This window comes from Pimephales promelas, chromosome 15 (assembly GCF_988280905.1).
Source record: "Pimephales promelas chromosome 15, fPimPro1.hap1.1, whole genome shotgun sequence".
In the NCBI taxonomy this organism is placed as follows: domain Eukaryota; kingdom Metazoa; phylum Chordata; class Actinopteri; order Cypriniformes; family Leuciscidae; genus Pimephales; species Pimephales promelas.
Window position 1 is genome coordinate 35,177,794 of NC_142783.1, and position 25,776 is coordinate 35,203,569.

At 40.0% G+C, this 25,776-nt stretch overlaps 1 protein-coding gene across 3 annotated transcripts in view; it reads left to right on the forward strand.

Moving 5' to 3' along the window:
* Positions 1-25,776, forward strand: part of LOC120473264 (cysteine-rich motor neuron 1 protein) — a 128,076-nt gene that overhangs the window by 31,112 nt on the left and 71,188 nt on the right. For all 3 annotated transcript variants that reach the window (XM_089120620.1, XM_089120622.1, XM_089120621.1), the window contains 3 exons: positions 769-993; positions 2,996-3,211; positions 4,934-5,143. In XM_089120620.1, coding sequence (XP_088976746.1) covers positions 769-993; positions 2,996-3,211; positions 4,934-5,143 — 651 coding nt within the window. The remainder of the gene's footprint in view (positions 1-768; positions 994-2,995; positions 3,212-4,933; positions 5,144-25,776) is intronic.

A 25,776-nucleotide genomic window follows, 5' to 3' on the forward strand; every position in this document is an offset into this window, starting at 1 on the left:
GAGACACTGAGAGGAAAGAGCTGACGCTGCACTGGAGATTATAAGAGAAAAATAATGTGATTTCTAGTCATTTTCTCCTGATGACACACTTCTTATTTGCGAGTTTAAAGGACTTGCTCGAGTGGTTTGTGGGCAAGTAATTTTAACTGTGTCAACTCAGTCTCATGCCTTTCTCTGTGTAAATATAGTGTGTTTGTGGAGTATATTTTGGTCGTCTCGTCGGCGCTTGTGTTTGGTAGTAAACTCTATTTTCAAACATCTGGATCAGTTTTTAGTGTTTAAATATTTAGAGATGAAAACTCCACCATCACTAAAACTGCTTAAAGGAAGCAAACACACTTTCATTCAGTTCTGTTGATCCAGAGCATAATTATAAACTCATCATTGGCACAATATCAGCCGTTTGGAGGATGTTGACTCAGGTGGAGACCGAGATTAAAACAGGATATTATATTCATATTACTCTATGATAATATCATTCTAATATGGTGACAGTACTAATGACATTTAAATGGTCAAGTATTAATACATTGAGGTTTAGTTGTACTTTAGTTGTATAAAGTAAACGTTCAGGTCGATGCAACTACTTACTTGTAGTAAACTAACAAACTGAAATAAAAATGAATAAAAACTATACATATTTTGAAAAAACAAGTAAAAGTGACAAAAACTAAAATGTGAAATATAAAAATATATACTATATAATAGTATATCAATGATAGTAAAATATCCCGTGTGAGCTTGTGTTGTTGTTCGGTCTGTCCTCAGACACACACAGGAGTGTTCCCAGCACCGTCTCGTCCGTCACCGTCTCCTCCAGCTTCTGTCTGTTGGCCGGCGGCCGGCGCGTCGAGGAGGGACACGTGTGGCACGACGGGTGCCGGGACTGTTTCTGCCACGCCGGCCGAGAGATGTGTGTGTTGATCTCCTGCCCGGTGCCCTCCTGTGCCCATCCGGTGCTCCGACCCGAGCAGTGCTGCCCCGGCTGTGAGGGTACGTCATACACACTCACACACGCTCACACACACATCTATCATGAGGAGAGTCCTGGTAGTGGTTTGAAATTAACCTTTTCACTCACCGGCCAATTTGGCTATTACGTTTTTAAGTTACCGGCTATTCAGATATTCCGAAGGAAAAGAAAAAGGAGCCAGATTAACTATGTCACATCTTATATATATATATATATATAAACGCGTTATTAACAGCGTTAAGGCCCTTGCACACTGAGTCCGAATTTCGCGTTCGAAATTTTCGCAAGTTAAAAAATAAATACGACCTCATGTTATGTCAATCACGCTTGCACACCGTCTCTGAAACTATCGTCCGTCGTAAAAAAAAATCGAATCAAGTTCAATTTTCTGCGTTTTTCGCATCCGTAGCGAGCAGTTTGAATGTAGTTTTGACAATTCAGAGCCACGGAATCACGAATACACAAAAAACGCATACGAATATTTCGGACTTTGCCTTTAACGCAAACCCATTTTAACGCGATACATTTTTTTATTGTTAGATTAATGCTCTTTTTGGCCTAGCAAACTTTGTAGTTTTTATTTTTTTCACGTGCTTTTGCAACAGGACGTGGCATGCGCTGCGCTATAATACCTATTGTCTTCATTGGCTTGTGCTGCGCGATGACGTTTCGTTGCTTCGTTGACCAAAGCGCAAGAGCAGCGGCGCGCACACCACGGTCAAAATTATAAATAGTTCAACTTTTGCCGCTATTTGGCATCCAAAAAGTTTTGAAAACTGGTGTAGCGCCGCGAATTGCGCGTCCTGTCTGAAAGCGACGGATCTAGCTATACCGGAAACACACGTGTTGCGAGCCGGCTAAATAGTAGGTTAACGTTACATTTTGAGTGGATGACGAGAGCGAAATGGATGCCAATAAGATTCTGAATGAAAAGTTTACTTTAAAAAAGTTGCCAAACACACACACACACACACACACACACCTCGTCAATTATCAGGACCTCGTCAGTATTTCCTTCATCCTTTTATTGATATACAGTGTTACATTGTGTGAGAGATTATTTGCTCCAATTGAGAATGTTGACACAGTAATTTGTGTGAAATTGAACACAGTACATGTCAGTGTCGTTTTAAATAAAAAACATTTGCACAAAGCAAGCCGATCCACTTTTCCATATTGATAAGAGCATTAAAATGAGAAAAAATAATGGGACAAAAAGAAATCAAGAGACATTTAGAATAGATAAAAATGTGCAAGTTAACTAAGCAAGTTAACGATTAAATATTTTAGTTCAATCATATATATATATATATATATATATATACTAAACAAAATTATAAACGCATGTCTTTTCCCTAATATTAAAAATAAAACATAGACTGATATTTGTCTAATGTCTGGAGTCCTTTAAGGAAGTAGCATATATACGTACGTTTTAATGTATTTTCTGAGAATTTTTATTTCAAGTTTTGACTGCAAATGTCATCATATCCATAATGCTGGACTTCCCCAATTTTAAATAATTTATCCTCAACTAGTTTTGTGGTGTAGGTCTACGTATTTTATAATGTTAACTTCAAATAATACTAATAGCCTAATTTAAAGATAAGGCAGCATTGGATCTGGACGGTAAGGAGAATAACGCTGGAGTCGGAAGAGGTGTGTCACGATTCTGTAGGTTCGTGGATCTGAGTCGTGTGGCGAATCGCGATTTCGGTTTCATATTGCATATGGTTACAGCCCAAAAGTTAAGTTCTACTTAGTTATTTTGGTGAAAGTAACTCAAAAGTAATACATGAGTAATGTAACGCATTACAATTCTGGGACAGTAATATTGTAAGGTAATGAATTACTTTTAAATAACAGTAACAAGTAATACCTAATGTATTACAGTTTGGAAGTAACTTGCACAACACTGGCCTTAGGCTGTCCAATAAAAGGCCATTTTACTGTGTCGGAACATTTCTGAGTTATGATCCGTGTTGACAACAGTTGTGTGTGTGTGTGTGTGTTGTGGAGCAGACGAGTCTGGCAGCGGGCAGCCGGAGGGAATGGATATGGTGGTGTGTCGCGCTCCGGGTGGAGAGCTGTACGTGGAAGGAGACACGTGGAGTCTGGACGAGTGTACTCGCTGCACATGCCGACAGGGACGAGTGCTGTGCGACGCTGAAGTGTGTCCTCCGCTTCTCTGTCACGCTGCCGTCAAGAGCAAAGACACCTGCTGCTCCGTCTGCCCAGGTACGAGATCACACACACACTGACACACATCCCGTAGCGGGAGGCGGAGGGGTTCAGAGTAAATCAGCTTACAGAGAACAATGAGACGACTGTCACTTTACACTCTTATTTTGTCTGATTAACATTAAACACATTGTCCAGAACTAAAACAAAAGATCATATCACACCAATTTTAAAATCTCTACACTGGTTATCTGATTTTAAAGTTCTTTTTCTTGAATCCAGATTAAAAACAAAACGATGCCTTCTACTAACCCTCCCTTGTACCTTTTGTCTGTAAACTCGTGTCTTTTTTGTGTGTATTATGTTCCCTGTGAAGTTTCATCATTGTTAATCATTGTAACCAAGGACGTAACTTTGGTTTGAGAAGTGGGGGGGACACACACAATTATTATTATTATTATAGTTTATTTAGATAGGGACAGTGAATCTGATGCATGTATCAATGTTTTTAGCCAAAGCTAATTTACAACATTAGTCCCTAGAAGGGCTTTTTTAGTTAAATGCAATACATGCGATAAAATACATGAGCAATGCAATACAATAGGGCTTTTTGATAAAATGCAATACAAGGGTAAAAATACTAGTAGAGAGAAAAATATGGTGGGGGAAAACGTTTTCGATTTGAATCCCATCACATTTAGGGACTATGATGATACAAAAACCAGGAAATAATTTGATTATAATGATAAATTCTGACAAAAAGAATAGTAGGCTATATTTATAAGAAAAATGTCTTACTTTATTGTTTATAGGGGCCGATCGCCAAGACTTTAGAAAATATTTTTATTAAGTCAAAATGTTAGCCATTAATGTTTTGTGTGTAAATAAAAATGTAAATAATGTGAGCTTCAATTTCCACTGTAATGTAGAAACAAAGACAGTTTCTTTAAAGGGATAGTTCACCCCAAAATGAAAATTCTGTCAGTATTTACTCTCCTTGATGTTGTTCAACCCCGTTTGACTTTCATTCGTCTTCAGAACATGAATTAAGGTATTTTTGATGAAATCTGAGAGCTGGATCACTCCTCCATACTAGTCCATAGGCTTCTAAGGGATTGAAACTTGCCGACCCAGAAAAGTTATTGAAGACATCATTAAAATAGTCCAAGTGACTACAGTGGCTCAATCTTAAGTTTATCAAGCGATGAGAAAACTTTTTGTGTGCAAAAAAACGACTTTATTCAACTATTAATTTCCTTCTGTAGTCACTTGGACTATTTTAATCTTAATTTGTGTCCCGAAGATGAACGAAAGTCTTACAGGGTTGAACAACATGAGGGCGAGTAATTACTGATAGAGTTTACATTTTGGGGTGAACTAACCCTTTAATATAATTGTTTAATTTATCTTTAGCTACTGATGTCTCGACAAAAATGATTCACAAATTTTAAACATTTATTAGGCTTCAAAAATATAACAACTTATAATTTAAGTGAACTTAAAACAAACGTTCAAGCATTATTTAGTCAAGAGCATTTAGTTATATTTTCTGTTCCCTTTGTTCTTTGGTTAACTTTACCTACATAGAGAATTAATGGATGCCGTCACTTTAAGTGTTATGCTGACAGGATCTCATTTGAATTGATTGATGTAAATCAATTTTGTAAATCAAAACTGTTATGATTATGTAAAACACATTGGGCCAACATTCTGTGTATGAAATGGACTATATCAATAAACCTGAACCTGTGTGTGATCATGTTGTGTGTTTCTGCACAGAGGACACCCTGGAGCCGGCACACAGCAGCGGTCAGGAGTGTGTGTCCAGCGGCGGAGAGGTCCTGCTGTCCGGAGACTCGTGGAGGAGCGACGCCTGCAGAAGCTGCACCTGCAGAGACGGAGCCGTCCAGTGCTTCTCCCAGACCTGTCCCGCTCTCTCCTGCAGAGTCCCTGTGCTGAGGAAGGGCCAGTGCTGTCCACAGTGCCTGGGTACACACACACACACACACACACACACAGACACACACACTCTCTTCAGATGTCAGTATATACAGTAGTCTCTCTCTCTGTCTGTCTCTCTCTCTCTCTCTCTCTCACTCACTCACTTTATCCCATTCAGTCGTGTGTCCATTACAATTTACATCACATGTCGGCCCCCTTTTTTTAACTTCTGGAGCATTTCACCTAGTTTAAAACCTGCAGTCCATGACATTGGATGTTTGTCATCCGATCAAATGCCAGTAAAGCTCTGCATGTAGTAATTATATATAAAAAAACGTTGTGCCATGGCATAAATGCTACGTGGGATGTCCATATCTCGGCTCTGGAAGGCTCTAGAGCCTCCATTTTTGCACTCAGGTCTAAGTCCCATGGCCCTCTATCAGAATCCAGAGTTTCAAGAAGATCAGAGCAACTCAAAATTTCGACCCGAAAAAAAAACGAGTGTTACCCCTTTCGTTTTTTTTCGTTTTCGGGCGAAAAATTAAGTTTCTCCAATCTTCTCAAAACTCTGGATTATGATAGAGGGCCACGAGACTTTGACCTGAGAGCAAAAATGGAGGCTCTAGACCCTTTCTGAGCTGAGATATAAAAATTTCGACCCGAAAAAAAACCGACAGTGTTACCCCTTTCGTTTTTTTCGTTTTCGGGCGAAAAATTACGTTTCTTCAATCTTCTCAAAACTCTGGATTCTGATAGAGGGCCACGAGACTTTGATCTGAGTGCAAAAACGGAGGCTCTAGACCCTTCCAGAGCTGAGATATCAAAAATCAAAATTTCGACCCGAAAAAAAACGACTTTAGTTTTTTTCGTTTTCGGGCGAAAAATTAAGTTTCTCCAATCTTCTCAAAACTCTGGATTCTGATAGAGAGCCACAAGACTTTGACCTGAGTGCAAAAATGGAGGCTCTAGACCCTTCCAGAGCTGAGATTTCAACATTCAAAATTTCGACCCGAAAAAAAAAACGACAGTGTTACCCCTTTCGTTTTTTTCCGTTTTTGAGCGAAAAATTAAGTTTCTCCAATCTTCTCAAAACTCTGGATTCTGATAGGGGGCCACGAGACTTTGACCTGAGTGCAAAAATGGAGGCTCTAGACCCTTCCAGAGCTGAGATTTCAACATTCAAAATTTCGACCCGAAAAAAAACCCGACAGTGTTACCCCTTTCGTTTTTTTCGTTTTTGGGCGAAAAATTAAGTTTCTCCAATCTTCTCAAAACTCTGGATTATGATAGAGGGCTGTGAGACTTTGACCTGAGTGCAAAAATGGAGGCTCTAGACCCTTCCAGAGCTGAGATATCAACATTCAAAATTTCGACCCGAAAAAAAAAACGACAGTGTTACCCCTTTCGTTTTTTTCGTTTTTGGGCGAAAAATTAAGTTTCTCCAATCTTCTCAAAACTCTGGATTATGATAGAGGGCTGTGAGATTTTGACCTGAGTGCAAAAATGGAGGCTCTAGACCCTTCCAGAGCTGAGATATCAACATTCAACATTTCGACCCGAAAAAAAAACGACAGTGTTACCCCTTTCGTTTTTTTCCGTTTTTGGGTGAAAAATTAAGTTTCTCCAATCTTCTCAAAACTCTGGATTATGATAGAGGGCCACGAGACTTTGACCTGAGTGCAAAAATGGAGGCTCTAGACCCTTCCAGAGCTGAAATTTCAACATTCAAAATTTCGAACGGACAAAAAAACGACAGTGTTACCCCTTTCGCTTTTTTCCGTTTTCGGGTGAAAAATTAAGTTTCTCCAATCTTCTCAAAACTCTGGATTATGATAGAGGGCCACAAGACTTTGACCTGAGTGCAAAAATGGAGGCTCTAGACCCTTCCTGAGCTGAGATATCAAAATTCAAAATTTCGACCCGAAAAAAAAACGACAGTGTTACCCCTTTCGTTTTTTCGTTTTCGGGCGAAAAATTAAGTTTCTCCAATCTTCTCAAAACTCTGTATTCTGATAGAGGGCCACGAGACTTTGACCTGAGTGCAAAAATGGAGGCTCTAGACCCTTCCAGAGCTGAGATATCAACATTCAAAGTTTCGACCCGAAAAAAAAACGACACTGTTACCCCTTTCGTTTTTTTCTGTTTTCGGGCGAAAAATTAAGTTTCTCCAATCTTCTCAAAACTCTGGATTATGATAGAGGGCTGTGAGACTTTGACCTGAGTGCAAAAATGGAGGCTCTAGACCCTTCCAGAGCTGAGATATCAACATTCAAAATTTCGACCCGAAAAAAAAACGACAGTGTTACCCCTTTCGTTTTTTTCCGTTTTTGGGTGAAAAATTAAGTTTCTCCAATCTTCTCAAAACTCTGGATTATAATAGAGGGCCACAAGACTTTGACCTGAGTGAAAAAATGGAGGCTCTAGACCCTTCCAGAGCTGAGATATCAACATTCAAAATTTCGACCGGAAAAAAAAACGACAGTGTTACCCCTTTCGTTTTTTTCCGTTTTCGGGTGAAAAATTAAGTTTCTCCAATCTTCTCAAAACTCTGGATTCTGATAGAGGGCCACGAGACTTTGACCTGAGTGCAAAAATGGAGGCTCTAGACCCTTCCAGAGCTGAGATATCAACATTCAAAATTTCGACCCGAAAAAAAACTACAGTGTTACCCCTTTCGTTTTTTTCCGTTTTCGGGCGAAAAATTAAGTTTCTCCAATCTTCTCAAAACTCTGGATTATGATAGAGGGCTGTGAGACTTTGACCTGAGTGCAAAAATGGAGGCTCTAGACCCTTCCAGAGCTGAGATATCGAAATTCTAAATTTCGACCCGGAAAAAAAACGACAGTGTTACCCCTTTCGTTTTTTTCGTTTTTGGGCGAAAAATTAAGTTTCTCCAATCTTCTCAAAACTCTGGATTATGATAGAGGGCTGTGAGACTTTGACCTGAGTGCAAAAATGGAGGCTCTAGACCCTTCCAGAGCTGAGATATCGAAATTCAAAATTTCGACCCGGAAAAAAAACGACAGTGTTACCCCTTTCGTTTTTTTCGTTTTTGGGCGAAAAATTAAGTTTCTCCAATCTTCTCAAAACTCTGGATTATGATAGAGGGCCACGAGACTTTGACCTGAGTGCAAAAATGGAGGCTCTAGACCCTTCCAGAGCTGAGATTTCAACATTCAAAATTTCGACCGGAAAAAAAACGACAGTGTTACCCCTTTCGTTTTTTTCCGTTTTTGGGTGAAAAATTAAGTTTCTCCAATCTTCTCAAAACTCTGGATTATGATAGAGGGCCACGAGACTTTGACCTGAGTGCAAAAATGGAGGCTCTAGACCCTTCCAGAGCTGAGATATCAACATTCAAAATTTCGACCCGAAAAAAAACGACAGTGTTACCCCTTTCGTTTTTTTCGTTTTTGGGCGAAAAATTAAGTTTCTCCAATCTTCTCAAAACTCTGGATTATGATAGAGGGCTGTGAGACTTTGACCTGAGTGCAAAAATGGAGGCTCTAGACCCTTCCAGAGCTGAGATATCGAAATTCCAAATTTCGACCCGGAAAAAAAACGACAGTGTTACCCCTTTCGTTTTTTTCGTTTTTGGGCGAAAAAATTAAGTTTCTCCAATCTTCTCAAAACTCTGGATTATTATAGAGGGCCACGAGACTTTGACCTGAGTGCAAAAATGGAGGCTCTAGACCCTTCCAGAGCTGAGATTTCGACCGGAAAAAAAACGACAGTGTTACCCCTTTCGTTTTTTTCCGTTTTTGGGTGAAAAATTAAGTTTCTCCAATCTTCTCAAAACTCTGGATTATGATAGAGGGCCACGAGACTTTGACCTGAGTGCAAAAATGGAGGCTCTAGACCCTTCCAGAGCTGAGATTTCAACATTCAAAATTTCGACCCGAAAAAAAACGACAGTGTTACCCCTTTTGTTTTTTTCCGTTTTCGGGCGAAAAATTAAGTTTCTCCAATCTTCTCAAAACTCTGGATTATGATAGAGGGCTGTGAGACTTTGACCTGAGTGCAAAAATGGAGGCTCTAGACCCTTCCAGAGCTGAGATATCGAAATTCTAAATTTCGACCCGGAAAAAAAACGACAGTGTTACCCCTTTCGTTTTTTTCGTTTTCGGGCGAAAAATTAAGTTTCTCCAATCTTCTCAAAACTCTGGATTATGATAGAGGGCTGTGAGACTTTGACCTGAGTGCAAAAATGGAGGCTCTAGACCCTTCCAGAGCTGAGATTTCAACATTCAAAATTTCGACCGGAAAAAAAAACGACAGTGTTACCCCTTTCGTTTTTTTCCGTTTTTGAGCGAAAAATTAAGTTTCTCCAATCTTCTCAAAACTCTGGATTCTGATAGAGGAAAACGAGACTTTGACCTGAGTGCAAAAATGGAGGCTCTAGACCCTTCCAGAGCTGAGATATCGAAATTCAAAATTTCGACCTGGAAAAAAAACGACAGTGTTACCCCTTTCGTTTTTTTCCGTTTTTGGGCGAAAAATTAAGTTTCTCCAATCTTCTCAAAACTCTGGATTCTGATAGAGGGCCACGAGACTTTGACCTGAGTGCAAAAATGGAGGCTCTAGACCCTTCCAGAGCTGAGATATCAACATTCAAAATTTCGACCCGAAAAAAAAACGACAGTGTTACCCCTTTCGTTTTTTCCTTTTTCGGGCGAAAAATTAAGTTTCTCCAATCTTCTCAAAACTCTAGATTATGATAGAGGGCTGTGAGACTTTGACCTGAGTGCAAAAATGGAGGCTCTAGACCCTTCCAGAGCTGAGATTTCAACATTCAAAATTTCGACCGGAAAAAAAAAAACGACAGTGTTACCCCTTTCGTTTTTTTCCGTTTTTGGGCGAAAAATTAAGTTTCTCCAATCTTCTCAAAACTCTGGATTCTGATAGAGGGCCACGAGACTTTGACCTGAGTGCAAAAATGGAGGCTCTAGACCCTTCCAGAGCTGAGATATCAACATTCAAAATTTCGACCCGAAAAAAAAACGACAGTGTTACCCCTTTCGTTTTTTTCCATTTTCGGGCGAAAAATTAAGTTTCTCCAATCTTCTCAAAACTCTGGATTATGATAGAGGGCTGTGAGACTTTGACCTGAGTGCAAAAATGGAGGCTCTAGACCCTTCCAGAGCTGAGATATCAACATTCAAAATTTCGACCCGAAAAAAAAAAACGACAGTGTTACCCCTTTCGTTTTTTTCCGTTTTTGGGTGAAAAATTAAGTTTCTTCAATCTTCTCAAAACTCTGAATTATAAAAGAGGGCCACGAGACTTTGACCTGAGTGCAAAAATGGAGGCTCTAGACCCTTCCAGAGCTGAGATATCAACATTCAAAATTTCGACCCGAAAAAAAAAACGACAGTGTTACCCCTTTCGTTATTTTCAGTTTTTGGGCGAAAAATTAAGTTTCTCCAATCTTCTCAAAACTCTGGATTCTGATAGAGGGCCACGAGACTTTGACCTGAGTGCAAAAATGGAGGCTCTAGACCCTTCCAGAGCTGAGATATCGAAATTCAAAATTTCGACCCGGAAAAAAAACGACAGTGTTACCCCTTTCTTTTTTTTCCGTTTTCGGGCGAAAAATTAAGTTTCTCCAATCTTCTCAAAACTCTGGATTATGATAGAGGGCTGTGAGACTTTGACCTGAGTGCAAAAATGGAGGCTCTAGACCCTTCCAGAGCTGAGATATCGAAATTCAAAATTTCGACCCGGAAAAAAAACGACAGTGTAACCCCTTTCGTTTTTTTCGTTTTTGGGCGAAAAATTAAGTTTCTCCCATCTTCTCAAAACTCTGGATTATGATAGAGGGCCACGAGACTTTGACCTGAGTGCAAAAATGGAGGCTCTAGACCCTTCCAGAGCTGAGATATCAACATTCAAAATTTCGACCGGAAAAAAAAACGACAGTGTTACCCCTTTCGTTTTTTTCCGTTTTTGGGCGAAAAATTAAGTTTCTCCAATCTTCTCAAAACTCTGGATTCTGATAGAGGGCCACGAGACTTTGACCTGAGTGCAAAAATGGAGGCTCTAGACCCTTCCAGAGCTGAGATTTCAACATTCAAAATTTCGACCCGAAAAAAAAAACGACAGTGTTACCCCTTTCGTTTTTTTCCGTTTTTGGGGCGAAAAATTAAGTTTCTCCAATCGTCTCAAAACTCTGGATTATGATAGAGGGCCACGAGACTTTGACCCGAGTGCAAAAATGGAGGCTCTAGACCCTTCCAGAGCTGAGATTTCAACATTCAAAATTTCGACCGGAAAAAAACGACAGTGTTACCCCTTTCGTTTTTTCCGTTTTTGGGTGAAAAATTAAGTTTCTCCAATCTTCTCAAAACTCTGGATTATGATAGAGGGCTGTGAGACTTTGACCTGAGTGCAAAAATGGAGGCTCTAGACCCTTCCAGAGCTGAGATTTCAACATTCAAAATTTCGACCGGAAAAAAAAACGACAGTGTTACCCCTTTCGTTTTTTTCCGTTCTTGGGTGAAAAATTAAGTTTCTCCAATCTTCTCAAAACTCTGGATTATGATAGAGGGCCACGAGACTTTGACCTGAGTGCAAAAATGGAGGCTCTAGACCCTTCCAGAGCTGAGATATCGAAATTCAAAATTTCGACCTGGAAAAAAAACGACAGTGTTACCCCTTTCGTTTTTTTCCGTTTTTGGGCGAAAAATTAAGTTTCTCCAATCTTCTCAAAACTCTGGATTATGATAGAGGGCCACGAGACTTTGACCTGAGTGCAAAAATGGAGGCTCTAGACCCTTCCAGAGCTGAGATATCGAAATTCAAAATTTCGACCTGGAAAAAAAACGACAGTGTTACCCCTTTCGTTTTTTTCCGTTTTTGGGCGAAAAATTAAGTTTCTCCAATCTTCTCAAAACTCTGGATTCTGATAGAGGGCCACGAGACTTTGACCTGAGTGCAAAAATGGAGGCTCTAGACCCTTCCAGAGCTGAGATATCAACATTCAAAATTTCGACCGGAAAAAAAAACGACAGTGTTACCCCTTTCGTTTTTTTCAGTTTTTGGGCGAAAAATTAAGTTTCTCCAATCTTCTCAAAACTCTGGATTCTGATAGAGGGCCACGAGACTTTGACCTGAGTGCAAAAATGGAGGCTCTAGACCCTTCCTGAGCTGAGATTTCAACATTCAAAATTTCGACCCGAAAAAAAAAACGACAGTGTTACCCCTTTCGTTTTTTTCCGTTTTTGGGCGAAAAATTAAGTTTCTCCAATCGTCTCAAAACTCTGGATTATGATAGAGGGCCACGAGACTTTGACCCGAGTGCAAAAATGGAGGCTCTAGACCCTTCCAGAGCTGAGATATCAACATTCAAAATTTCGACCCGAAAAAAAAACGACAGTGTTACCCCTTTCGTTTTTTTCCATTTTCGGGCGAAAAATTAAGTTTCTCCAATCTTCTCAAAACTCTGGATTCTGATAGAGGGCCACGAGACTTTGACCTGAGTGCAAAAATGGAGGCTCTAGACCCTTCCAGAGCTGAGATATCAACATTCAAAATTTCGACCCGAAAAAAAACCCGACAGTGTTACCCCTTTCGTTTTTTTTTTTTCGTTTTTGGGTGAAAAATTAAGTTTCTCCAATCTTCTCAAAACTCTGGATTATGATAGAGGGCCACGAGACTTTGACCTGAGTGCAAAAATGGAGGCTCTAGACCCTTCCAGAGCTGAGATATCGAAATTCAAAATTTCGACCTGGAAAAAAAACGACAGTGTTACCCCTTTCGTTTTTTTCCGTTTTTGGGCGAAAAATTAAGTTTCTCCAATCTTCTCAAAACTCTGGATTCTGATAGAGGGCCACGAGACTTTGACCTGAGTGCAAAAATGGAGGCTCTAGACCCTTCCAGAGCTGAGATTTCAACATTCAAAATTTCGACCGGAAAAAAAAACGACAGTGTTACCCCTTTCGTTTTTTTCCGTTTTTGGGCGAAAAATTAAGTTTCTCCAATCTTCTCAAAACTCTGGATTCTGATAGAGGGCCACGAGACTTTGACCTGAGTGCAAAAATGGAGGCTCTAGACCCTTCCAGAGCTGAGATTTCAACATTCAAAATTTCGACCCGAAAAAAAAACGACAGTGTTACCCCTTTCGTTTTTTTCCATTTTCGGGCGAAAAATTAAGTTTCTCCAATCTTCTCAAAACTCTGGATTATGATAGAGGGCTGTGAGACTTTGACCTGAGTGCAAAAATGGAGGCTCAAGACCCTTCCAGAGCTGAGATATTGAAATTCAAAATTTCGACCCGGAAAAAAAACGACAGTGTTACCCCTTTCGTTTTTTTTCGTTTTTGGGCGAAAAATTAAGTTTCTCCAATCTTCTCAAAACTCTGGATTATGATAGAGGGCTGTGAGACTTTGACCTGAGTGCAAAAATGGAGGCTCTAGACCCTTCCAGAGCTGAGATATCAACATTCAAAATTTCGACCCGAAAAAAAAAACGACAGTGTTACCCCTTTCTTTTTTTTCCATTTTCGGGCGAAAAATTAAGTTTCTCCAATCTTCTCAATACTCTGGATTATGATAGAGGGCTGTGAGACTTTGACCTGACTGCAAAAATGGAGGCTCTAGACCCTTCCAGAGCTGAGATATCGAAATTCAAAATTTCGACCCGGAAAAAAAACGACAGTGTTACCCCTTTCGTTTTTTTCGTTTTTGGGCGAAAAATTAAGTTTCTCCCATCTTCTCAAAACTCTGGATTATGATAGAGGGCCACGAGACTTTGACCTGAGTGCAAAAATGGAGGCTCTAGACCCTTCCAGAGCTGAGATATCAACATTCAAAATTTCGACCGGAAAAAAAAAACGACAGTGTTACCCCTTTTGTTTTTTTTAGTTTTTGGGTGAAAAATTAAGTTTCTCCAATCGTCTCAAAACTCTGGATTATGATAGAGGGCCACGAGACTTTGACCTGAGTGCAAAAATTGAGGCTCTAGACCCTTCCTGAGCTGAGATATCGAAATTCAAAATTTCGACCGGAAAAAAAAACGACAGTGTTACCCCTTTCGTTTTTTTCCGTTTTTGGGGCGAAAAATTAAGTTTCTCCAATCTTCTCAAAACTCTGGATTCTGATAGAGGGCCACGAGACTTTGACCTGAGTGCAAAAATGGAGGCTCTAGACCCTTCCAGAGCTGAGATTTCAACATTCAAAATTTCGACCGGAAAAAAAAACGACAGTGTTACCCCTTTCGTTTTTTTCCGTTTTTGGGCGAAAAATTAAGTTTCTCCAATCTTCTCAAAACTCTGGATTATGATAGAGGGCTGTGAGACTTTGACCTGAGTGCAAAAATGGAGGCTCAAGACCCTTCCAGAGCTGAGATATTGAAATTCAAAATTTCGACCCGGAAAAAAAACGACAGTGTTACCCCTTTCGTTTTTTTTCGTTTTTGGGCGAAAAATTAAGTTTCTCCAATCTTCTCAAAACTCTGGATTATGATAGAGGGCTGTGAGACTTTGACCTGAGTGCAAAAATGGAGGCTCTAGACCCTTCCAGAGCTGAGATATCAACATTCAAAATTTCGACCCGAAAAAAAAAACGACAGTGTTACCCCTTTCGTTTTTTTTCGTTTTTGGACGAAAATTTAAGTTTCTCCAATCTTCTCAAAACTCTGGATTCTGATAGAGGGCCACGAGACTTTGACCTGAGTGTAAAAATGGAGGCTCTAGACCCTTCCAGAGCTGAGATATCAACATTCAAAATTTCGACCCGAAAAAAAACGACAGTGTTACCCCTTTCTTTTTTTTCCATTTTCGGGCGAAAAATTAAGTTTCTCCAATCTTCTCAATACTCTGGATTATGATAGAGGGCTGTGAGACTTTGACCTGACTGCAAAAATGGAGGCTCTAGACCCTTCCAGAGCTGAGATATCGAAATTCAAAATTTCGACCCGGAAAAAAAACGACAGTGTTACCCCTTTCGTTTTTTTCGTTTTTGGGCGAAAAATTAAGTTTCTCCCATCTTCTCAAAACTCTGGATTATGATAGAGGGCCACGAGACTTTGACCTGAGTGCAAAAATGGAGGCTCTAGACCCTTCCAGAGCTGAGATATCAACATTCAAAATTTCGACCGGAAAAAAAAAACGACAGTGTTACCCCTTTTGTTTTTTTTAGTTTTTGGGTGAAAAATTAAGTTTCTCCAATCGTCTCAAAACTCTGGATTATGATAGAGGGCCACGAGACTTTGACCTGAGTGCAAAAATTGAGGCTCTAGACCCTTCCTGAGCTGAGATATCGAAATTCAAAATTTCGACCGGAAAAAAAAACGACAGTGTTACCCCTTTCGTTTTTTTCCGTTTTTGGGGCGAAAAATTAAGTTTCTCCAATCTTCTCAAAACTCTGGATTCTGATAGAGGGCCACGAGACTTTGACCTGAGTGCAAAAATGGAGGCTCTAGACCCTTCCAGAGCTGAGATTTCAACATTCAAAATTTCGACCGGAAAAAAAAACGACAATGTTACCCCTTTCGTTTTTTTCCGTTTTTGGGCGAAAAATTAAGTTTCTCCAATCTTCTCAAAACTCTGGATTCTGATAGAGGGCCACGAGACTTTGACCTGAGTGCAAAAATGGAGGCTCTAGACCCTTCCAGAGCTGAGATATCAACATTCAAAATTTCGACCGGAAAAAAAACGACAGTGTTACCCCTTTCGTTTTTTTCCGTTTTTGGGCGAAAAATTAAGTTTCTCCAATCTTCTCAAAACTCTGGATTCTGATAGAGGGCCACGAGACTTTGACCTGAGTGCAAAAATGGAGGCTCTAGACCCTTCCAGAGCTGAGATATCGAAATTCAAAATTTCGACCGGAAAAAAAAACGACAGTGTTACCCCTTTCGTTTTTTTCCGTTTTTGGGCGAAAAATTAAGTTTCTCCAATCTTCTCAAAACTCTGGATTCTGATAGAGGGCCACGAGACTTTGACCTGAGTGCAAAAATGGAGGCTCTAGACCCTTCCAGAGCTGAGATTTCAACATTCAAAATTTCGACCCGAAAAAAAAAACGACAGTGTTACCCCTTTCGTTTTTTTCCGTTTTTGGGTGAAAAATTAAGTTTCTCCAATCTTCTCAAAACTCTGGATTATGATAGAGGGCTGTGAGACTTTGACCTGAGTGCAAAAATGGAGGCTCTAGACCCTTCCAGAGCTGAGATATCGAAATTCAAATTTTCGACCCGAAAAAAAAACGACAGTGTTACCCCTTTCGTTTTTTTCCAATTTTGGGCGAAAAATTAAGTTTCTCCAATCTTCTCAAAACTCTGGATTATGATAGAGGGCCACGAGACTTTGACCTGAATGCAAAAATGGAGGCTCTAGACCCTTCCAGAGCTGAGATTTCAACATTCAAAATTTCGACCGGAAAAAAAAACGACAGTGTTACCCCTTTCGTTTTTTTCCGTTTTTGGGTGAAAAATTAAGTTTCTCCAATCTTCTCAAAACTCTGGATTATGATAGAGGGCCACGAGACTTTGACCCGAGTGCAAAAATGGAGGCTCTAGACCCTTCCAGAGCTGAGATTTCAACATTCAAAATTTCGACCGGAAAAAAACGACAGTGTTACCCCTTTCGTTTTTTCCGTTTTTGGGTGAAAATTTAAGTTTCTCCAATCTTCTCAAAACTCTGGATTATGATAGAGGGCCACGAGACTTTGACCTGAGTGCAAAAATGGAGGCTCTAGACCCTTCCTGAGCTGAGATATCAAAATTCAAAATTTCGACCCGAAAAAAAAAACGACAGTGTTACCCCTTTTGTTTTTTTTAGTTTTTGGGTGAAAAATTAAGTTTCTCCAATCTTCTCAAAACTCTGGATTATGATAGAGGGCCACGAGACTTTGACCTGAGTGCAAAAATGGAGGCTCTAGACCCTTCCAGAGCTGAGATTTCAACATTCAAAATTTCGACCGGAAAAAAAAACGACAGTGTTACCCCTTTCGTTTTTTTCCGTTCTTGGGTGAAAAATTAAGTTTCTCCAATCTTCTCAAAACTCTGGATTATGATAGAGGGCCACGAGACTTTGACCTGAGTGCAAAAATGGAGGCTCTAGACCCTTCCAGAGCTGAGATATCGAAATTCAAAATTTCGACCTGGAAAAAAAACGACAGTGTTACCCCTTTCGTTTTTTTCCGTTTTTGGGCGAAAAATTAAGTTTCTCCAATCTTCTCAAAACTCTGGATTCTGATAGAGGGCCACGAGACTTTGACCTGAGTGCAAAAATGGAGGCTCTAGACCCTTCCAGAGCTGAGATTTCAACATTCAAAATTTCGACCGGAAAAAAAAACGACAGTGTTACCCCTTTCGTTTTTTTCCGTTTTTGGGCGAAAAATTAAGTTTCTCCAATCTTCTCAAAACTCTGGATTCTGATAGAGGGCCACGAGACTTTGACCTGAGTGCAAAAATGGAGGCTCTAGACCCTTCCAGAGCTGAGATTTCAACATTCAAAATTTCGACCGGAAAAAAAAACGACAGTGTTACCCCTTTCGTTTTTTTCCGTTTTTGGGCGAAAAATTAAGTTTCTCCAATCTTCTCAAAACTCTGGATTATGATAGAGGGCTGTGAGACTTTGACCTGAGTGCAAAAATGGAGGCTCAAGACCCTTCCAGAGCTGAGATATTGAAATTCAAAATTTCGACCCGGAAAAAAAACGACAGTGTTACCCCTTTCGTTTTTTTTCGTTTTTGGGCGAAAAATTAAGTTTCTCCAATCTTCTCAAAACTCTGGATTATGATAGAGGGCTGTGAGACTTTGACCTGAGTGCAAAAATGGAGGCTCTAGACCCTTCCAGAGCTGAGATATCAACATTCAAAATTTCGACCCGAAAAAAAAAACGACAGTGTTACCCCTTTCGTTTTTTTTCGTTTTTGGACGAAAATTTAAGTTTCTCCAATCTTCTCAAAACTCTGGATTCTGATAGAGGGCCACGAGACTTTGACCTGAGTGTAAAAATGGAGGCTCTAGACCCTTCCAGAGCTGAGATATCAACATTCAAAATTTCGACCCGAAAAAAAACGACAGTGTTACCCCTTTCTTTTTTTTCCATTTTCGGGCGAAAAATTAAGTTTCTCCAATCTTCTCAATACTCTGGATTATGATAGAGGGCTGTGAGACTTTGACCTGACTGCAAAAATGGAGGCTCTAGACCCTTCCAGAGCTGAGATATCGAAATTCAAAATTTCGACCCGGAAAAAAAACGACAGTGTTACCCCTTTCGTTTTTTTCGTTTTTGGGCGAAAAATTAAGTTTCTCCCATCTTCTCAAAACTCTGGATTATGATAGAGGGCCACGAGACTTTGACCTGAGTGCAAAAATGGAGGCTCTAGACCCTTCCAGAGCTGAGATATCAACATTCAAAATTTCGACCGGAAAAAAAAAACGACAGTGTTACCCCTTTTGTTTTTTTTAGTTTTTGGGTGAAAAATTAAGTTTCTCCAATCGTCTCAAAACTCTGGATTATGATAGAGGGCCACGAGACTTTGACCTGAGTGCAAAAATTGAGGCTCTAGACCCTTCCTGAGCTGAGATATCGAAATTCAAAATTTCGACCGGAAAAAAAAACGACAGTGTTACCCCTTTCGTTTTTTTCCGTTTTTGGGGCGAAAAATTAAGTTTCTCCAATCTTCTCAAAACTCTGGATTCTGATAGAGGGCCACGAGACTTTGACCTGAGTGCAAAAATGGAGGCTCTAGACCCTTCCAGAGCTGAGATTTCAACATTCAAAATTTCGACCGGAAAAAAAAACGACAGTGTTACCCCTTTCGTTTTTTTCCGTTTTTGGGCGAAAAATTAAGTTTCTCCAATCTTCTCAAAACTCTGGATTCTGATAGAGGGCCACGAGACTTTGACCTGAGTGCAAAAATGGAGGCTCTAGACCCTTCCAGAGCTGAGATATCAACATTCAAAATTTCGACCGGAAAAAAAAACGACAGTGTTACCCCTTTCGTTTTTTTCCGTTTTTGGGCGAAAAATTAAGTTTCTCCAATCTTCTCAAAACTCTGGATTCTGATAGAGGGCCACGAGACTTTGACCTGAGTGCAAAAATGGAGGCTCTAGACCCTTCCAGAGCTGAGATATCGAAATTCAAAATTTCGACCGGAAAAAAAAACGACAGTGTTACCCCTTTCGTTTTTTTCCGTTTTTGGGCGAAAAATTAAGTTTCTCCAATCTTCTCAAAACTCTGGATTCTGATAGAGGGCCACGAGACTTTGACCTGAGTGCAAAAATGGAGGCTCTAGACCCTTCCAGAGCTGAGATTTCAACATTCAAAATTTCGACCCGAAAAAAAAAACGACAGTGTTACCCCTTTCGTTTTTTTCCGTTTTTGGGTGAAAAATTAAGTTTCTCCAATCTTCTCAAAACTCTGGATTATGATAGAGGGCTGTGAGACTTTGACCTGAGTGCAAAAATGGAGGCTCTAGACCCTTCCAGAGCTGAGATATCGAAATTCAAATTTTCGACCCGAAAAAAAAACGACAGTGTTACCCCTTTCGTTTTTTTCCAATTTTGGGCGAAAAATTAAGTTTCTCCAATCTTCTCAAAACTCTGGATTATGATAGAGGGCCACGAGACTTTGACCTGAATGCAAAAATGGAGGCTCTAGACCCTTCCAGAGCTGAGATTTCAACATTCAAAATTTCGACCGGAAAAAAAAACGACAGTGTTACCCCTTTCGTTTTTTTCCGTTTTTGGGTGAAAAATTAAGTTTCTCCAATCTTCTCAAAACTCTGGATTATGATAGAGGGCCACGAGACTTTGACCCGAGTGCAAAAATGGAGGCTCTAGACCCTTCCAGAGCTGAGATTTCAACATTCAAAATTTCGACCGGAAAAAAACGACAGTGTTACCCCTTTCGTTTTTTCCGTTTTTGGGTGAAAATTTAAGTTTCTCCAATCTTCTCAAAACTCTGGATTATGATAGAGGGCCACGAGACTTTGACCTGAGTGCAAAAATGGAGGCTCTAGACCCTTCCTGAGCTGAGATATCAAAATTCAAAATTTCGACCCGAAAAAAAAAACGACAGTGTTACCCCTTTTGTTTTTTTTAGTTTTTGGGTGAAAAATTAAGTTTCTCCAATCTTCTCAAAACTCTGGATTATGATAGAGGGCCACGAGACTTTGACCTGAGTGCAAAAATGGAGGCTCTAGACCCTTCCAGAGCTGAGATTTCAACATTCAAAATTTCGACCGGAAAAAAAAACGACAGTGTTACCCCTTTCGTTTTTTTCCGTTCTTGGGTGAAAAATTAAGTTTCTCCAATCTTCTCAAAATTCTGGATTATGATAGAGGGCCACGAGACTTTGACCTGAGTGCAAAAATGGAGGCTCTAGACCCTTCCAGAGCTGAGATATCGAAATTCAAAATTTCGACCTGGAAAAAAAACGACAGTGTTACCCCTTTCGTTTTTTTCCGTTTTTGGGCGAAAAATTAAGTTTCTCCAATCTTCTCAAAACTCTGGATTCTGATAGAGGGCCACGAGACTTTGACCTGAGTGCAAAAATGGAGGCTCTAGACCCTTCCAGAGCTGAGATATCAACATTCAAAATTTCGACCCGAAAAAAAAACGACAGTGTTACCCCTTTCGTTTTTTCCGTTTTCGGGCGAAAAATTAAGTTTCTCCAATCTTCTCAAAACTCTGGATTATGATAGAGGGCTGTGAGACTTTGACCTGAGTGCAAAAATGGAGGCTCTAGACCCTTCCAGAGCTGAGATTTCAACATTCAAAATTTCGACCGAAAAAAAAAAACGACAGTGTTACCCCTTTCGTTTTTTTCCGTTTTTGGGCGAAAAATTAAGTTTCTCCAATCTTCTCAAAACTCTGGATTCTGATAGAGGGCCACGAGACTTTGACCTGAGTGCAAAAATGGAGGCTCTAGACCCTTCCAGAGCTGAGATATCAACATTCAAAATTTCGACCTGAAAAAAAAACGACAGTGTTACCCCTTTCGTTTTTTTCCATTTTCGGGCGAAAAATTAAGTTTCTCCAATCTTCTCAAAACTCTGGATTATGATAGAGGGCTGTGAGACTTTGACCTGAGTGCAAAAATGGAGGCTCAAGACCCTTCCAGAGCTGAGATATCGAAATTCAAAATTTCGACCCGGAAAAAAACGACAGTGTTACCCCTTTCGTTTTTTTCGTTTTTGGGCGAAAAATTAAGTTTCTCCAATCTTCTCAAAACTCTGGATTATGATAGAGGGCTGTGAGACTTTGACCTGAGTGCAAAAATGGAGGCTCTAGACCCTTCCAGAGCTGAGATATCAACATTCAAAATTTCGACCCGAAAAAAAAAACGACAGTGTTACCCCTTTCGTTTTTTTCCGTTTTTGGGTGAAAAATTAAGTTTCTCCAATCTTCTCAAAACTCTGAATTATGATAGAGGGCCACGAGACTTTGACCTGAGTGCAAAAATGGAGGCTCTAGACCCTTCCTGAGCTGAGATATCAAAATTCAAAATTTCGCCCCGAAAAAAAAAACGACAGTGTTACCCCTTTCGTTTTTTTTCGTTTTTGGGCGAAAATTTAAGTTTCTCCAATCTTCTCAAAACTCTGGATTCTGATAGAGGGCCATGAGACTTTGACCTGAGTGCAAAAATGGAGGCTCTAGACCCTTCCAGAGCTGAGATATCAACATTCAAAATTTCGACCCGAAAAAAAACCGACAGTGTTACCCCTTTCGTTATTTTCAGTTTTTGGGCGAAAAATTAAGTTTCTCCAATCTTCTCAAAACTCTGGATTCTGATAGAGGGCCACGAGACTTTGACCTGAGTGCAAAAATGGAGGCTCTAGACCCTTCCAGAGCTGAGATATCAACATTCAAAATTTCGACCCGGAAAAAAAACGACAGTGTTACCCCTTTCGTTTTTTTCGTTTTTGGGCGAAAAATTAAGTTTCTCCCATCTTCTCAAAACTCTGGATTATGATAGAGGGCCACGAGACTTTGACCTGAGTGCAAAAATGGAGGCTCTAGACCCTTCCAGAGCTGAGATATCAACATTCAAAATTTCGACCGGAAAAAAAAACGACAGTGTTACCCCTTTCGTTTTTTCCGTTTTTGGGCGAAAAATTAAGTTTCTCCAATCTTCTCAAAACTCTGGATTCTTATAGAGGGCCACGAGACTTTGACCTGAGTGCAAAAATGGAGGCTCTAGACCCTTCCAGAGCTGAGATATCGAAATTCAAAATTTCGACCCGAAAAAAAAACGACAGTGTTACCCCTTTTGTTTTTTTTAGTTTTTGGGTGAAAAATTACGTTTCTCCAATCGTCTCAAAACTCTGGATTATGATAGAGGGCCACGAGACTTTGACCTGAGTGCAAAAATTGAGGCTCTAGACCCTTCCAGAGCTGAGATATCGAAATTCAAAATTTCGACCGGAAAAAAAAAACGACAGTGTTACCCCTTTCGTTTTTTTCCGTTTTTGGGCGAAAAATTAAGTTTCTCCAATCTTCTCAAAACTCTGGATTCTGATAGAGGGCCACGAGACTTTGACCTGAGTGCAGAAATGGAGGCTCTAGACCCTTCCAGAGCTGAGATTTCAACATTCAAAATTTCGACCGGAAAAAAAAACGACAGTGTTACCCCTTTCGTTTTTTCCGTTTTTGGGTGAAAAATTAAGTTTCTCCAATCTTCTCAAAACTCTGGATTATGATAGAGGGCCACGAGACTTTGACCTGAGTGCAAAAATGGAGGCTCTAGACCCTTCCTGAGCTGAGATATCAAAATTCAAAATTTCGACCTGGAAAAAAAACGACAGTGTTACCCCTTTCGTTTTTTTCCGTTTTTGGGCGAAAAATTAAGTTTCTCCAATCTTCTCAAAACTCTGGATTATGATAGAGGGCTGTGAGACTTTGACCTGAGTGCAAAAATGGAGGCTCTAGACCCTTCCAGAGCTGAGATATCGAAATTCAAAATTTCGACCCGGAAAAAAAACGACAGTGTTACCCCTTTCGTTTTTTTTCGTTTTTGGGCGAAAAATTAAGTTTCTCCAATCTTCTCAAAACTCTGGATTATGATAGAGGGCTATGAGACTTTGACCTGAGTGCAAAAATGGAGGCTCTAGACCCTTCCAGAGCTGAGATATCAACATTCAAAATTTCGACCCGAAAAAAAAACGACAGTGTTACCCCTTTCGTTTTTTCCGTTTTCGGGCGAAAAATTAAGTTTCTCCAATCTTCTCAAAACTCTGGATTATGATAGAGGGCTGTGAGACTTTGACCTGAGTGCAAAAATGGAGGCTCTAGACCCTTCCAGAGCTGAGATTTCAACATTCAAAATTTCGACCGGAAAAAAAAAACGACACTGTTACCCCTTTCGTTTTTTTCCGTTTTTGGGCGAAAAATTAAGTTTCTCCAATCTTCTCAAAACTCTGGATTCTGATAGAGGGCCACGAGACTTTGACCTGAGTGCAAAAATGGAGGCTCTAGACCCTTCCAGAGCTGAGATATCAACATTCAAAATTTCGACCCGAAAAAAAAACGACAGTGTTACCCCTTTCGTTTTTTTCCGTTTTCGGGCGAAAAATTAAGTTTCTCCAATCTTCTCAAAACTCTGGATTATGATAGAGGGCTGTGAGACTTTGACCTGAGTGCAAAAATGGAGGCTCTAGACCCTTCCAGAGCTGAGATATCGAAATTCAAAATTTCGACCCGGAAAAAAAACGACAGTGTTACCCCTTTCGTTTTTTTCGTTTTTGGGCGAAAAATTAAGTTTCTCCAATCTTCTCAAAACTCTGGATTATGATAGAGGGCTGTGAGACTTTGACCTGAGTGCAAAAATGGAGGCTCTAGACCCTTCCAGAGCTGAAATATCAACATTCAAAATTTCGACCCGAAAAAAAAAACGACAGTGTTACCCCTTTCGTTTTTTTCCGTTTTTGGGTGAAAAATTAAGTTTCTCCAATCTTCTCAAAACTCTGGATTATGATAGAGGGCCACGAGACTTTGACCTGAGTGCAAAAATGGAGGCTCTAGACCCTTCCAGAGCTGAGATATCAAAATTCAAAATTTCGCCCCGAAAAAAAAAACGACAGTGTTACCCCTTTTGTTTTTTTTCGTTTTTGGGCGAAAAATTAAGTTTCTCCAATCTTCTCAAAACTCTGGATTATGATAGAGGGCCACGAGACTTTGACCTGAGTGCAAAAATGGAGGCTCTAGACCCTTCCAGAGCTGAGATATCAAAATTCAAAATTTCGCCCCGAAAAAAAAAACGACAGTGTTACCCCTTTCGTTTTTTTCCGTTTTTGGGTGAAAAATTAAGTTTCTCCAATCTTCTCAAAACTCTGGATTATGATAGAGGGCTGTGAGACTTTGACCTGAGTGCAAAAATGGAGGCTCTAGACCCTTCCAGAGCTGAGATTTCAACATTCAAAATTTCGACCCGAAAAAAAAACGACAGTGTTACCCCTTTCGTTATTTTCAGTTTTTGGGCGAAAAATTAAGTTTCTCCAATCTTCTCAAAACTCTGGATTCTGATAGAGGGCCACGAGACTTTGACCTGAGTGCAAAAATGGAGGCTCTAGACCCTTCCAGAGCTGAGATATCAACATTCAAAATTTCGACCGGAAAAAAAAACGACAGTGTTACCCCTTTCGTTTTTTTCCGTTTTTGGGCGAAAAATTAAGTTTCTCCAATCTTCTCAAAACTCTGGATTCTGATAGAGGGCCACGAGACTTTGACCTGAGTGCAAAAATGGAGGCTCTAGACCCTTCCAGAGCTGAGAAATCGAAATTCAAAATTTAGACCGGAAAAAAAAACGACAGTGTTACCCCTTTCGTTTTTTTCCGTTTTTAGGCGAAAAATTAAGTTTCTCCAATCTTCTCAAAACTCTGGATTATGATAGAGGGCCACGAGACTTTGACCTGAGTGCAAAAATGGAGGCTCTAGACCCTTCCAGAGCTGAGATATCAACATTCAAAATTTCGACCCGAAAAAAAAAACGACAGTGTTACCCCTTTCGTTTTTTTCCATTTTTGGGCGAAAAATTAAGTTTCTCCAATCGTCTCAAAACTCTGGATTATGATAGAGGGCCACGAGACTTTGACCCGAGTGCAAAAATGGAGGCTCTAGACCCTTCCAGAGCTGAGATTTCAACATTCAAAATTTCGACCCGAAAAAAAAACGACAGTGTTACCCCTTTCGTTTTTTTCCATTTTTGGGCGAAAAATTAAGTTTCTCCAATCGTCTCAAAACTCTGGATTATGATAGAGGGCCACGAGACTTTGACCTGAGTGCAAAAATGGAGGCTCTAGACCCTTCCAGAGCTGAGATATCAACATTCAAAATTTCGACCCGAAAAAAAAACGACAGTGTTACCCCTTTCGTTTTTTTCCGTTTTCGGGCGAAAAATTAAGTTTCTCCAATCTTCTCAAAACTCTGGATTATGATAGAGGGCTGTGAGACTTTGACCTGAGTGCAAAAATGGAGGCTCTAGACCCTTCCAGAGCTGAGATATCGAAATTCAAAATTTCGACCCGGAAAAAAAACGACAGTGTTACCCTTTTCGTTTTTTTCGTTTTTGGGCGAAAAATTAAGTTTCTCCAATCTTCTCAAAACTCTGGATTATGATAGAGGCCTGTGAGACTTTGACCTGAGTGCACAAATGGAGGCTCTAGACCCTTCCAGAGCTGAGATATCAACATTCAAAATTTCGACCCGAAAAAAAAACGACAGTGTTACCCCTTTCG